The 15,399-nt window shown below is 45.1% G+C and overlaps 1 protein-coding gene across 1 annotated transcript; it reads left to right on the top strand.

Moving 5' to 3' along the window:
* Nucleotides 1-10,465: 10,465 nt before the first annotated feature.
* Nucleotides 10,466-13,582, top strand: LOC125523734 (berberine bridge enzyme-like Cyn d 4). The gene has a single exon (XM_048688796.2). It carries the CDS (start codon nucleotides 10,515-10,517, stop codon nucleotides 12,093-12,095), a length of 1,581 nt encoding a protein of 526 aa, XP_048544753.2. The 5' UTR covers nucleotides 10,466-10,514; the 3' UTR covers nucleotides 12,096-13,582.
* Nucleotides 13,583-15,399: the final 1,817 nt, after the last annotated feature.

Genomic DNA, 15,399 nt, shown 5'->3' with positions numbered 1-15,399 from the left:
GGGCCCCCACTTGAGCCACGCCGCAAGCCGCAGGCAGGCAAGTCTGAGGACCCCCGTTCCCAGAACACCGACAAAAGGGAATTGTATCCGGGATTGACTGAATCCTTGACATCGTGGTTCATCCGATGAGATCATCGTGGAACATGTGGGAGCCAACATGGGTATCCAGATCCCGCTGTTGGTTATTGACCAGAGAGATGTCTCGGTCATGTCTGCATTATTCCCGAGCCCGTAGGGTCTACACACTTAAGGTTCGATGACGCTAGGGTTATAGGGAAAGTATGTACGCGGTTACCGAATGTTGTTTGGAGTCCCGGATGAGATCCCGGACGTCACAAGGAATTCCGGAATGGTCCGGAGGTGAAGATTGATATATTGGACGAAGGGTTTTGGAGTCTGGAAGTGTTCCGGAGGTACCGGGTGATGACCAGCATGACCGAAAGGTGTTTCGGGAGCCCCGGCAAGTGTTTGGGGGCTTCATGAGCCAAGGGAAGCGGGCAAACCAGCCCACTAAGGGGCTGTGCACCCCCCTCACCTATTCCCACATGACCAGGGGTTTGGGGCGCCCCATCTAGGGTTCCCACCTCTTGGCTTGGGGGCCAAGTCACCCAAGGGGGAGATCCCATCTGCCCTGGCCGCCGCCCCCCCTAGGGGAAACCCTAGGGCGCCTCCCCTTGCCCTTGCCCCTATATATAGTGGAGGTTTTGGGGCTGCACAACACGCGAGTCTCTCTCTCCCAAGGCGCAGCCCTACCTCTCTCCCTCCTCGTCTCTCGTAGTGCTTGGCGAAGCCCTGCTGGAGTACCGCGCTCCTCCACCACCACCACGCCGTCGTGTTACTGCTGGACAGAGTCTTCCCCAACCTCTCCCTCTCTCCTTGCTGGATCAAGGCATGGGAGACGTCACTAGGCTGCACGTGTGTTGAACGCAGAGGCGCCGTTGTTCGGCGCTTAGATCGGAATCGACTGTGATCTGAATCGCTACGAGTACGACTACCTCTTCCGCGTTCTAGTAATGCTTCCGCTTAGAGATCTACAAGGGTATGTAGATCCACTCCCCTTCCCTTCGTTGCTAGATTACTCCATAGATTGATCTTGGTGATGCATAGAAAATTTTAAATTTCTGCTGCGATCCCCAACAGTGGCATCATGAGCTAGGTCTATGCGTAGATTCTATGCACGAGTAGAACACAAAGTAGTTGTGGGCGATGATTTGTTCAATTTGCTTGCCTTTACTAATCTTATCTTGATTCGGCGGCATTGTGGGATGAAGCGGCCCGGACCGACCTTACACGTACACTTATGTGAGGCATGTTCCACCTACTGACATGCACTTGATGCATAAGGTGGCTGGCGGGTGTCTGTCTCTCCCACTTTAGTCGGCTCGGATTTGATGAAAAGGGTCCTTATGAAGGGTAAATAGCAATTGGCATATCACCGTTGTGGTTTTTCGTAGGTAAGAAACGTTCTTGCTAGAAACCCATAGCAGCCACGTAAAACATGCAATAACAATTAGAGGACGTCTAACTTGTTTTTGCAGGGTATGCTATGTGATGTGATATGGCCAAAAGGATGTGATGAATGATATATGTGATGTATGAGATTGATCATGTTCTTGTAATAGGAATCACGACTTGCATGTCGATGAGTATGACAATCGGCAGGAGCCATAGGAGTTGTCTTAATTTATTTATGACCTGCGTGTCAATGAAAACGCCATGTAATTACTTTACTTTATTGCTAACCGTTAGCCATAGTAGTAGAAGTAATAGTTGGCGAGGCAACTTCATGAAGACACGATGATGGAGATCACGGTGTCATGCCGGTGACGATGGTGTTCATGCCGCGCCTCGAAGATGGAGATCAAAGGCGCAAGATGATATTGGCCATATCATGTCACTTTATGATTTGCATGTGATGTTTGTCATGTTTACATCTTATTTGCTTAGAACGACGGTAGCATAAATAAGATGATCCCTCGCAATAATTTCAAGAAAGTGTTCCCCCTAATTGTGCATCGTTGCTAAGGTCCATTGTTCCGAAGCACCACGTGATGATCGGGTGTGATAGGTTCTAACGTTCGCATACAACGGGTGTAAGCCAGATTTACACACGCAATACACTTATGTTAACTTGACGAGCCTGGCATGTACAGACATGGCCTCGGAACACGGAAGACCGAAAGGTCGAACATGAGTCGTATAGTGGATACGATCAACATGAAGATGTTCACCGATGATGACTAGTCTGTCTCACGTGATGATCGGACACGGCCTAGTTGACTCGGATCATGTATCACTTAGATGACTAGAGGGATGTCTATCTAAGTGGGAGTTCATTGAATAGTTTGATTAGATGAACTTAATTATCATGAACATAGTCAAAAGGTCTTTGCAAATTATGTCGTAGCTCACACTTTCGTTCTATTGTTTTAGATATGTTCCTAGAGAAAATTTAGTTGAGAGTTGACAGTAGCAATTATGCGGACTGGGTCCGTGAACTGAGGATTTTCCTCATTGTTGCACAGAAGGGTTATGTCCTTAATGCACCGCTCAGTGTGTTGAACCTCGAGCGTTGTCTGTAGATGTTGGGAAACACCTGACATACACGTTTTGATGACTACATGATAGTTCAGTACGTAATACTAACGGTTTAGAATTGTGGCACCAAAGACGTTTTTGAAACGTCGCAGAACATATGAGATGTTCCAAAGACTGAAATTGGAATTTCAGACTAGTGCCCATGCCAAGAGGTATGAGACCTCTAACAAGTTTCTTAAGCCTGCAAACTAAGGGAGAAAAACTCAATCGTTGAGCATGTGCTCAGATTGTCTGAGTACTGCAATCACTTGAATCGAGTGGGAGTTAATCTTCCAGATGAGATAGTGATGGTTCTCCATAGTCACTGCCACCAAGCTATTCGAGCTTCGTGATGAACTATAACATATCAGGGATAGACATGATGACCCTTGAGCAACTCGCGATGTTTGACACCGCGAAAGTAGAAATCAAGTAGGAGCATCAATTGTTGATGGTTAAACCACTAGTTTCAAGAAGGGCAAGGGAAAGAAGGGATACTTCATGAGACGGCAAATCAGTTGTTGCTCTGGTGAAGAAACCCAAGGTTGAACCAAACCCAAGACTAAGTGCTTCTATAATGAGGGGAACGGTCATTGAAGCAGAACTACCCTAGATACTTAGTAGATGAGAAGGCTGGCAAGGTCAACAGAAGTATTTTGGATATACGTCATATTATTGTGTACTTTACTAGTACTCCTAGTAGCACCAGGGTAATAAATACCGGTTCGGTTGCTAAGCGTTAGTAACTCAAAATAAAAGGCTGCGGAGACTAGCTAAAGGTGAGATGACGATATGTGTTGGAAGTGTTTCCAAGGTTGATGTGATCAAACATCACACTCTCCCTCTACCATCAGGATTGGTGTTAAACCGAAATGATTGTTATTTGGTGTTTGCGTTGAGCATAGACATGATTGGATTATGTTTATCGCCACACGGTTATTCATTTAAGGAGAATAATGGTTACTCTGTTTATTTGAATAATACCTTCAATGGTCTTGCACCTAAAATGAATGGTTTATTGAATCTCGATCGTAGTGATACACATGTTCATGCCAAAAGATATAAGATAGTAATGATAGTACCACGTACTTGTAGCACTGCCATTTGAGTCATGTTGGTATAAAACGCATGAAGAAGCTCCATGTTGATGGATCTTTGGACTCACCCGTTTTTGAAAAGATTGAGACATGCGAACCATGTCTATTGGTAGATATGCATGAAGAAACTCCATGCAGATGGATCGTTTGGACTCACTTGATTTTGAATCACTTGACACATGAAAATCATACCACAGGGGCAAGATGACTGAAAGGCCTTGTTTTCAGTAAGATGGAACAAGAAAGCAACTTGTTGGAAGTAATACATTTTGATGTGTGCAGTCCAATGAGTGCTGAGGCACGCAGTGGATATCGTTATGTTCTTACTTCACAGATGATTTGAGTAGATGTTGAGTATATTTACTTGATGAAACACAAGTCTGAATTATTGAAAGGTTTAAGTAATTTCAGAGTGAAGTTGAAGATCGTCGTGACAAGATGATAAAATGTCTATGATATGATCATAGAGATGAATATCTGAGTTACGAGTTTGTCACACAATTAAGACATTGTGGAAATTGTTTCACAACTAATACCGCCTTGACCACCATAGTATGATGGTGTGTCTGAACATCATAACTGCACCCTATTGGATATGGTGCATACCATGATGTCTCTTATCAAATTACCACTATCATTTATGGGTTAGGCATTAGAGACAACCGCTCTCACTTTAAATAGGGCACCACACAATTCCGTTGAGACGACACCGTATGAACTATGGTTTAGAGAAACCCAAGCCGTCATTTCTTAAAAGTTTGGGGCTGCGATGCTTATGTGAAAAAGTTTCAGGCTGATAAGCTCGAACCCAAAGCGGATAAATGCATCTTCATAGAATACCCAAAAAATAGTTGGGTATACCTCCTATTTCAGATCCGGAAGCAAAAGTGATTGTTTCTAGAAACGGGTCCTTTCTCGAGGAAAAGTTTCTCTCGAAAGAATTGAGTGGAAGGATGGTGGAGACTTGATGAGGTTATTGAACCGTCACTTCAACTAGTGTGTAGCAGGGCACAGGAAGTTGTTCCTGTGGCACCTACACCAATTGAAGTGGAAGCTTATGATAGTGATCATGAAACTTCGGATCAAGTCACTACCAAACCTCATAGGTCGACAAGGATGCATACTACTTCAGAGTGGTATGTAATCCTGTCTTGGAAGTCATATTGCTAGACAACAATGAACCTACGAGCTATGGAGAAGTGATGGTGGGCCCAGATTCTGAAGAATGGCTCGAGGCCATAAAATCCGAGAGATGATCCATGTATAAAAGAAAGTATAGACTTTGAAACAACCACTTGATGGTCGTAAGACTATTGGGTGCAGATGGATTTTAAAAGGAAGACAGACAATGATGGTAAGTGTCACCATTAAGAAAGCTCGACTTGTCATCAAGATGTTTCCCTACAAGTTCAAGGAGTTGACTACGATGAGACTTTCTCACTCGTAGTGATGCTAAGAGTCTGTTGGAATTATGTTAGCAGTTACTGCATTATTTATGAAATCTTGCAGATGGATGTAAAAAAACATTGTTTCCTCGACATTTTTCTTGAGGAAAGGTTGTATGTGATACAACCAGAAGGTTTTGTCAATCCTGAAAGATGCTGACAAGTATGCAAAGCTCCAGCAATCCTTCTAAGGACTGGAGTAAGCATATCGGAGTTGGAATGTACGCTTTGATGAGATGATCAAAGATTTTGGGTTTATAAAAAGTTTATGAGAAACTTGTATTTCCAAAGAAGTGAGTGGGAGCACTATAGAATTTTTGATGAGTATATGTTGTTAACATATTGTTGATCAGAAATGATGTAGAATTTCTGGAAAGCATGCAGGGTTATTTGAAAAGTGTTTTTTGAATGGAAAATCTGGATTAAGCTACTTGAACATTGAGCATCAAGATCTATAAGGATAGATCAAAAAACGCTTAATAGTACTTTCGAATGAATACATACCGTGACAAGATTTTGAAGGAGTTCAAAATAGATCAGCAAAGAAGGAGTTCTTAGCTGTGTTACAAGGTGTGAATATTGAGTAAGACTCAAGACCTGACCACGGCAGAAGAGAGAGAAAGGACGAAGGTCGTCCCCTATGCTTTAGACGTAGGCTCTACAGTATGCTATGATGTGTACCCCACCCGAAGTGTGCCTTGCCATGAGTCAGTCAAGGGGTACAAGAGTGATCCAGGAATGGATCACACGACAGCGGTCGAACTTATCCTTAGTAACTAGTGGACTAAGGAATTTTCTCGATTATGGAGGTGGTAAAAGAGTTCGTCATAAAGGGTTACGTCGATGCAAACTTTGACACTAATCCGGATGACTCTGAGTAGTAAACCGGATTCGTATAGTAGAACAGTTATTTGGAATAGCTCCAAGTAGTGCGTGGTAGCTGCATCTACAAGATGACATAGAGATTTGTAAAGCACACATGGATCTGAAAGGTTCAGACTCATTGACTAATAAACCTCTCTCACAAGCAAGATATGAACAAACCCCATGGGTGTTGGATTCATTGCAATCACATAGTGATGTGAACTAGATTATTGACTCTAGTGCAAGTGGGAGGCTGTTGGAAATATTCCCTAGAGGCAATAATAAAATGGTTATTATTGTATTTCCTTGTTCATGATAATTGTCTATTGTTCATGCTATAATTGTATTAACCGGAAACCGTAATACATGTGTGAATACATAGACCACAACATGTCCCTAGTAAGCCTCTAGTTGACTAGCTCATTGATCAATAGATGGTCATGGTTTCCTGACCATGGACATTGGATGTCATTGATAACGGGATCACATCATTAGGAGAATGATGTGATGGACAAGACCCAATCCTAAGCCTAGCACAAGATCGTATAGTTCGTCTGCAAAAGCTTTTCTAATGTCAAGTATCATTTCCTTAGACCATGAGATTGTGAAACTCCCGGATACCGTAGGAATGCTTTGGGTGTACCAAACGCCACAACGTAACTGGGTGGCTATAAAGGTGCACTACGGGTATCTACGAAAGTGTCTGTTGGGTTGGCACGACTCGAGACTGGGATTTGTCACTCCGTGTAAACGGAGAGGTATCTCTTGGCCCACTCGGTAGGACAACAGCATAATGTGCACGATGTGACCAAGGAGTTGATCACGGGATGATGTGTTACGGAACGAGTAAAGAGACTTGCCGGTAAAGAGATTGAACAAGGTATAGGGATACCGACGATCGAATCTCGGGCAAGTACTATACCGGTAGACAAAGGGAATTGTATACGGGATTGACTGAATCCTTGACATCGTGGTTCATCCGATGAGATCATCGTGGAACATGTGGGAGCCAACATGGGTATCCAGATCCCGCTGTTGGTTATTGACCAGAGAGATGTCTCGGTCATGTCTGCATTATTCCCGAGGCCGTAGGATCTACACACTTAAGGTTTGATGACGCTAGGGTTATAGGGAAAGTATGTACGCGGTTACCGAATGTTGTTCCGAGTCCCGGATGAGATCCCGGACGTCACGAGGAGTTCCGGAATGGTCCAGAGGTGAAGATTGATATATTGGACGAAGGGTTTTGGAGTACGGAAGTGTTCCGGAGGTACCGGATGATGACCAGCATGACCGAAAGGTGTTTCGGGAGCCCAGGCAAGTGTTTGGGGGCTTCATGGGCCAAGGGAAGGGGGCAAACCAGCCCACTAAGGGGCTGTGCGCCCCCCTCACCTATTCCCACGTGACCAGGGGGTTTGGGGCGCCCCATCTAGGGTTCCCACCTCCTGGCTTGGGGGCCAAGTCACCCAAGGGGGAGATCCCATCTGCCCTGACCGCCGCCCCCCCTAGGGGAAACCCTAGGGCGCCTCCCCTTTCCCTTGCCCCTATATATAGTGGAGGTTTTGGGGCTGCACAACACGCGAGTCTCTCTCTCCCAAGGCGCAGCCCTACCTCTCTCCCTCCTCGTCTCTCGTAGTGCTTGGCGAAGCCCTGCTGGAGTACCGCGCTCCTCCACCACCACCACGCCGTCGTGCTGCTGCTGGACGGAGTCTTCCCCAACCTCTCCCTCTCTCCTTGCTGGATCAAGGCATGGGAGACGTCACCGGGCTGCACTTGTGTTGAACGCGGAGGCGTCGTTGTTCGGCGCTTAGATCGGAATCGACCGCGATCTGAATCGCTACGAGTACGACTACCTCATCCGCGTTCTAGTAACGCTTACGCTTAGCGATCTACAAGGGTATGTAGATGCACTCCCCTTCCTCTCGTTGCTAGATTATTGCATAGATTGATCTTGGTGATGCATAGAATATTTTAAATTTCTGCTACGATCCCCAACAAGAACACCACATCTTTGTTGATTCTGCAGAGGTTGATCCATCACCTTGAACTTAGAGGCATTTGCTCTGAACAAACACTAGTTCAGAGACAAATTAAGCATGTTCTCCAGAGCTCCTAGGAGACAAAATTTTGATGTGCACATAACATAACATTTTCCAAAGAATTAACCAGAATACATGGGGCGGCTGGTATTTGAAATAGGAAGGTTTTCACTCAAGTAGTTGCAAAGAGAAGGGTATCACGGCGTTGGTTCAAAGGGGGTGTCTAATCAAGAAGGGAGAATGAAGAAGATTGGGAATCTGAGAAATTAATATTTTTTTAAATGACCTTTTGCTGGTCCAACCAGGCTTCTTGATGGATTTCATTATCTTGGCAAAATAGTTACAATGTAAATTATTACATGCACCAAAAAGTCAAGGGTTCCATGTCCCATACAATTCTCAAGGAACCCTCACCATGACTAGCTAAAACATGTGTCATTGTACTGGCTTCCTAGGGCAATGAGAAAAACTACTATAATCAAAATTGCGACTAAGTAAAAGTTACAATCATCAAGGATGGTCACTACAGGTCCGATCGAATAGACACCATTCTACACCATCTCAATCACTTCAACCATCCGCTTCAACAATCAATTTGTTACGGCCAATATTACCTACTAGGATCAACACATCCCGAAGAGCTCTAGCGTCTGAAATGGCCGGCCAGTCAATAAAATATATTCCACATCCGCTTGCATCAATCAATGTATGAGCTTCTCAAGTTGTCCGCGACACTTGAAACAATTATTTAGACCTCCCTTTCCCTTTTCCATCTCCCTTTTAGTTTGGGTTTTGGGAGTTCATTAGGACATGTTTTGTTACTCGCATCATTTTTGCATTTTTGATTAGCCTAGTCTAGTGGAGCTTGGCCGAGGAAAAAATAGCCAATGGGCTATGTTGTGCATCAAGTTTGATTGCATGCATCTCCTCTAATCTGCCTCAGAAGAATCACACATATGGATATTTGGCTAAAATCATTTTCTCCCTAGATGCAACATGCTGTTGTTTGGTTTGCATGCGCACAGATGGTTCATCTCACCTCGTCTTCACGTGGTAAATTTATCTCACACTACTACACTTGAAGAACTTTGTCTATGAGCGCCAAAATAAGAAACTTACAACATATGAGTTGTGTGGAACAAAGATATGAATCTAGTAGTCAAAAAAAATTCCAAATGACTGGCTGTGTGCAACGAATTTGATGGAATTAGTCCAAAATAACATGCACACATGAACATGTTTGTGCAGTCCAGTAGAGAGATGTAGATCTAATAGTCTACGGCCGATGAAACAGAAAATGTACGTCACGAAAATCATGTGAAACAATGAAATGAAGCCAGTGCTCAAATAAATTTTAAATAGTTGAACATGTGCAAAGAATTTGCAAAATTCGTCCAACATAACATACACACATAAACAAACATATGCAATGCAGTAGGGAAATGCCAATCTACTCGTCTATGACCGTCGAATAGAAAATATACAACACGAAAGTCATGTGAAATAGCGAGATAAAGCTAATGGTGGGAGAAAATTTCAAACTGCCGAATGTGTGCAAAGAATTTTTTGAAATTCGTCTTAAAAACTGCAAACATGAACACAAAGTTGAAGATTTACAGTCCACAAAATCAGGAACCGACCGCCTGAATGGAAGCACAACATCAACACATACTTTTTTGATAGAGCTTATCTCCAAACAAAGTGCGGTTGTGTAGATTAGAAGAGACCATGGGAAGGAGATTAAGCATGTGAGGGTTCCATTACCTCCCGCCGGAGCCGCCACCGGTCCGCCGTCTTCGGTGGCTCTATGGCCATGGAGGCGTGCTGGATCCCACCCTTGGTAGCGGGAGTGCTTTGTTTCTAGGTGTTTTTTTTATGTTTTGATAGTGTTTGTGTTCTGTTCATGAAGGCGAGATGACGGCGGCTCCCTGAAAATGAAATAAGGTTCTTCCCGCCTTGCCTCCGTTCCGGTGGTGTATCTAGCATCGTCGGAGGACGTGTGGAGATGTGTCTTCGGGGGATCTCGCGGGATTCGATCGATGGTTGTCATTGGTGGATTTATTCGGATTTGGTCTATGTTCGTGTGTCTTTGGGTTGGATCCTTTCGATCTACGTGTCTCTTCATGGCGGCGGTTGTTATTCTGTTACACTGGTCCTATCAAACCTTACCACGACGACTTCTTGATTGTCTACCACAACAAGTTTTGTCCGGCTTTGATGAAGGAGAGGTGATGACGATGGCGCGCCTTCAGTTTACTTCAATGCTTGTAGGCGTCGCTATATGGTTTACAGATTTGAGTGTAATTATTTTTAATTTGGGCGTTTGTTGTATAGCCATAATTGAAAATGAATAAACAGAAAGTTTTTTTTTAAAAAAAAGGAGATTAAGCATGTGAGCAGAACATGAACATGCGTTGCTAAACGTCGGATTCGGATGTTTCTCTGCATCCAAACCGACCGAGAGTTGCTCCCACATACTGGCAGCATCAAACATGTCAAGAACAGAGGCAATCTTGCGGCTCCTCCTGGCCCTTTGCATCCTCCCCTGCAACACATCCATTTCCTCCGCCGCTGATGCATTCCTCCGCTGCCTCTCCGCCGCCATCCCGCCCCATCTCCTCCACACCCCGCCCTCCCCGTCCTACTCCCCGCTCCTGCTCTCCTCCGTCCGGAACCTCCGATTCGTCACGCCGGGAACCCCAAGGCCTCTCGCAATCGTCGCCGCCGGGGAGGCCTCCCACGCCCAGGCCGCCGTGCGCTGCGGCCGTCTGCACGGCGTCCGCGTGCGCGTGCGCAGCGGCGGGCACGACTACGAGGGCCTCTCCTACCTCTCCCTGGACCCCCGCGAGCCCTTCGCCCTGCTCGACCTCGCCGCGCTCCGCGCCGTCCGCGTCGACCCCGCGCGCGCCGAGGCCTGGGTCGGGTCCGGCGCCACGCTCGGCGAGCTCTACTATGCCGTGGCCGCCGCGAGCCGCGCGCTCGCCTTCCCCGCCGGGGTCTGCCCCACCGTCGGCGTCGGTGGCCACCTCTGCGGCGGCGGCTTCGGCACGCTAATGCGCAGGTACGGCCTCGCCGCCGAACACGTCCTGAACGCCGTCCTCGTGGACGCCGGCGGGAGGCTCCTGAACAGGACCGCCATGGGTGAAGATCTCTTCTGGGCCATCAGGGGTGGCGGCGGCGAGAGCTTCGGCGTCGTGCTGTCCTGGAAGCTCCGGCTCGTGCGCGTGCCGGAGTCGGTCACGGTGTTCACCATCCGTCGGTCAAGAAACCAATCTGCCACCCATCTCATAGCCAAATGGCAAGAGATCGCGCCGGCCCTGCCCCCGGACCTATATCTACGGGTCGTCGTGCATAACCAGGAGGCTCAGTTTCAGTCCCTGTTTCTTGGCCGATGTGGCCACCTCGTCAGTCTCATGCAAGCTCACTTCTCTGATCTTGGAATGGTGCGAGCTGACTGCGAGGAGATCAACTGGATCCAATCCACCGTGTACTTCGCGTTCCACTCCAGCTCCAAGCCATTAGAGCTGCTCTTAGACAGGGGTACCAAGCCGGAGAGCTACGTGAAAGCCAAGTCCGACTACGTGCAAGTGCCAATCCCATTGCACGCCTGGGAGAGCACATGGACATGGCTGGCGAAGCAGGAGGCCGGGATCCTCATCCTAGATCCCTACGGTGGCAGAATGGGGAGCGTCGCGCCGTCTGCGACGCCTTTCCCGCACCGGAAGGGGAATCTGTACAACCTACAATACTACTCCTCCTGGTCTGAGAATGGAACAGATGCGTTTGATAAGCATATGGCCTGGGTCAGGGGTCTGTACAAGCAGATGGAGCCATATGTATCCAAGAACCCAAGAACAGGGTATGTGAACTACAGAGACCTGGATCTTGGCAGGAATGAATTGGGCGACAATGTGACCAGCTATGCAAAGGCTGGAGTTTGGGGGGAGAAGTACTTCAAGGGCAATTTTGAGAGGTTGGCAGCAGTCAAGGCCATGGTGGATCCTGATGACTTCTTTAGAAATGAGCAGAGCATCCCACCTCTTCCTGCTGCAAAGGGATGGAACTCCATGTGATTGGAGGTTTGTTTTTCTAAGGGCAACTTCAATTTTTGAAAACAAAAAGGATTTGAGTGTGGCTGTTATTTGGGATGGGATCAGATATGTGCTCTTTTGAAAGACCTTTTTTCAAGTCCATGATGATTAGATGGTATTAAGTTGTCACAAGTTTTTTTTTTAGTCGTGAGCCAGATGCATTACTTTGGCAATAGGAAAATAATGGAGTTTATCCTCTCAGTCGATATATAGGAGTGCCCATTTTCCTCATGTTCCTGCAGTTTGAAAACTTTGTGTACTCTTTTGAGTTACAAGTTAACAAGTTAACGGGTCTAGCACCTGTTGTTAACCTCCAGTCCGTCGAGGGGTAGTCTACACTGACTGGCGAGCGATCACAGACTGGCAGATGTTTCTACCAAGTCACTGGTTCTGCCCATCAGTTTGAGTTTTTAGGGGTTTAAAACAAACATAGTTAAATAACAGTACTTCACAATTCCACAACACATAAACTACAAAGGCTTGCTTATCCTAATGCTACACATATTACTTCTGAATGACCACCTTTCCCCGGAAGAACAGTTTGGAGCAAATTAATTAGTGTCATTATCCAACAAGCATGGAGAACGATAAGACAGTGTTGGGGAGTTGTGTTCCTCAATCCATTGCTTCTATGAGTGTGATGAGGTTCCTTCCAGTCAACCTGGTTCAGATCAGCTAATGGAGTTGGAGCTTAATGAGAAAAAAATTCTAAAGAAAAAGGCTTCTAAGGAAATCCAGAGCAGGGTATAGTTTGAACCAGTCTGCTGAGAGCAAAATAAGAAAAGTTCTCTGGATACAAATATGACAGATGTAGAAGGTGATCGTGAGGAAGAGGGGGAGGCATAGGTGGACTATGATGCTAGTGAGAATGTTGAAGAGAATGGCTCTGATTATCTGGGATTAGAAGGTGCAGAGGATATGGATGCTGAGGCTTATGCCATGAATTTAGGATTTAGGATAGAAGTTACCAGAGATGAACGAAGGTGTTGTATCATAAAGTTTTGGTAATGGACAGTCTGATAATGGAGATGGAGATGGTGATCATGTGTTAGAGTCCAAGCTGGGTGATGGAGTTGAAAGAAAGAAAGCTTAAGGAGGAACAAAGGTAAAAGATGTATCTATGGAGGAAAGGAGGTCAAGCGGCAGAACAGATATTGATCAGAAGGTTATGGGTAAGGCTGTCAATAGAGTGAAGCACAAGAATTTGGAGATAGTGGTGGGTACTACTGTGTTTCCCTAGTGTTTCAAATTCTGCGCGGTCCAATTTACATGACATGGCTTGTAAGATACTACCTCCGTCCCGTAATATAAGAATGTTTTTCAAAATATGTTAGCTTGAGAAACGATCTTATATTGTGGGACGGAGGAAGTACCTCTGTAACTAGATATACAACGTTTTGTAGTTCAATAGGAGTAAATCTTGGTAATACGACACTAAATATGGAACGGAGGGAGTATTAATGTAGAGATGGACAAAACTGTTAATGATATTTGACTTCTTTTTTTTGTTGCTATTCAGAGACTTTAACAAGCTAGGTGTGATCTTTTTATTGCTACTACGGTTTCCCTTTGATGCTAAAATCCAGAATGGGGAATCAAGGCAAGAGTGCATTGTCCGAGTGCCTTGATCCCGAGTTTGTCCATGAGAATTTTTCTGATACTGGTACCTCTGAGGAAGAGGAAGACGTTTTTTTATTAGAGGTATTGCAAGTTCTCGTGGTGGGTTTAGTAGAGGTAGAGGAGGTTTTGGGAGTGATATAGGAAGGTGCAGAGGTAGAGCTTGATTGTTCTTTGATGTTGTTGATCATGTCTGCTATCTCCAGAGTGTTCACGTGTGCTACCTTCGAGGTAGCTGTCATTCTTGAGGTGTCTCTGAATGGCTTGGAACATCTGAGTACCTTGGCAAACTCCCGGGAACCTAGTTTTAGCGCCTGACAATTCGAATTTTTCTCGAAATGGGCTTTCACCTTGCTTTATGTAAAAGCATAAACGGTCAAACTGATACTAGTGATGGAGAGAATGCCCTAAAAGCAAGTCAAAACTTAGGAAAATGACAATCAAGTTGATGGTGAGAACGCCATCAACCCGAAGCCAAGCATGAAACCAGGGGACACCACACCTAAGAAGATGCTATAAAGACTACCAAACTGGAACTGAACCACGCGACATAGGGAAATCATCGGACCCGGCAAACTGAACACACCAAGCTATTGTCGGAGAGGGCAAGAGTCCGCTCTCTCGCTCCGGGCCATGCGACATAGGGAAATCATCGGACCCGACACTAAACACACCAAGCTATTGTCGGAGAGGGCAAGAGTCTGCTCTCTTGCTCCAAGCCATGCGACATAGGGAAATCATCGGACCTGACACACTAAACACACCAAGCCATTGTCGGAGAGGGCAAGAGTCTGCTCTCTCGCTCCAGGCCATGGAGCTTCGACCCCGTAAAGGACTAGGGGCTAACGCGCGCTTTGCGGCGCCGTTCTTCACTAGTGAATTAACTTTTCTTATATCTATAGATTACTAGGAAAAAAGGGTCCGTGCGTTGCAACGGAGAAAAAAAATCATAATGTTCAATCACGATGACCACATTTTATTCACGTCTCATCGCATGATTTCAAAATTTTGTTCACAAATACATTAAAATGTTTCTTTTTTCTAAATTTATTCACAAATCAAAGCAATGTGCATATTTTTGAAATAATATCGTGGTTGTCAAAAAACTTGGTAATTCAAAGAATTATTCTGAATGTCAAGAAGCGTATTTTAAAAAACATACCATAATATTTCAATCCACCCCGGTAGTTAATTCTTTAAAATTCATGCGGGTATATAGTCACAAACATTCAGAAGCATTACTGTTTAACTACATACCTTCGATCATTCATGAACATTTTTATGAATTTGCGAATATTTTTTAAAATCGTGAAAATTATTTAATATTCGGATGGTTTTTAAGCATTTTCTTTAGAATCGTTGAACAGTTCTAGAATAGACGAACATTTTTTTTTAAATTCATGAATATTTTCTGAATTAGCAAACATTGTATGAATCAGTAAACTCTATTGTAGTTCACAAACTGTTTTGCTAATCCCATTTTATGAGCTCACTGATTATTTCCCAAGGCTACTAATGGCAATCATTTGAGAAAGTATATAAACTGATGGTAATCAGTTTAACTGAGCAAGGTGGGACTATTGACAAAAAAACGCATCACATACAGGCCTACGCTAGTTGAGAAGTTTTTTTTTTGATTCCATTGAAAGCTGAGACGTGTCTACTGGTC

Source organism: Triticum urartu, chromosome 7A, assembly GCF_056163025.1.
Source record: "Triticum urartu cultivar PI428250 chromosome 7A, HENAU_Tu73, whole genome shotgun sequence".
NCBI classification, from domain to species: domain Eukaryota; kingdom Viridiplantae; phylum Streptophyta; class Magnoliopsida; order Poales; family Poaceae; genus Triticum; species Triticum urartu.
This window is presented reverse-complemented; position numbering and strand designations above follow the sequence as displayed.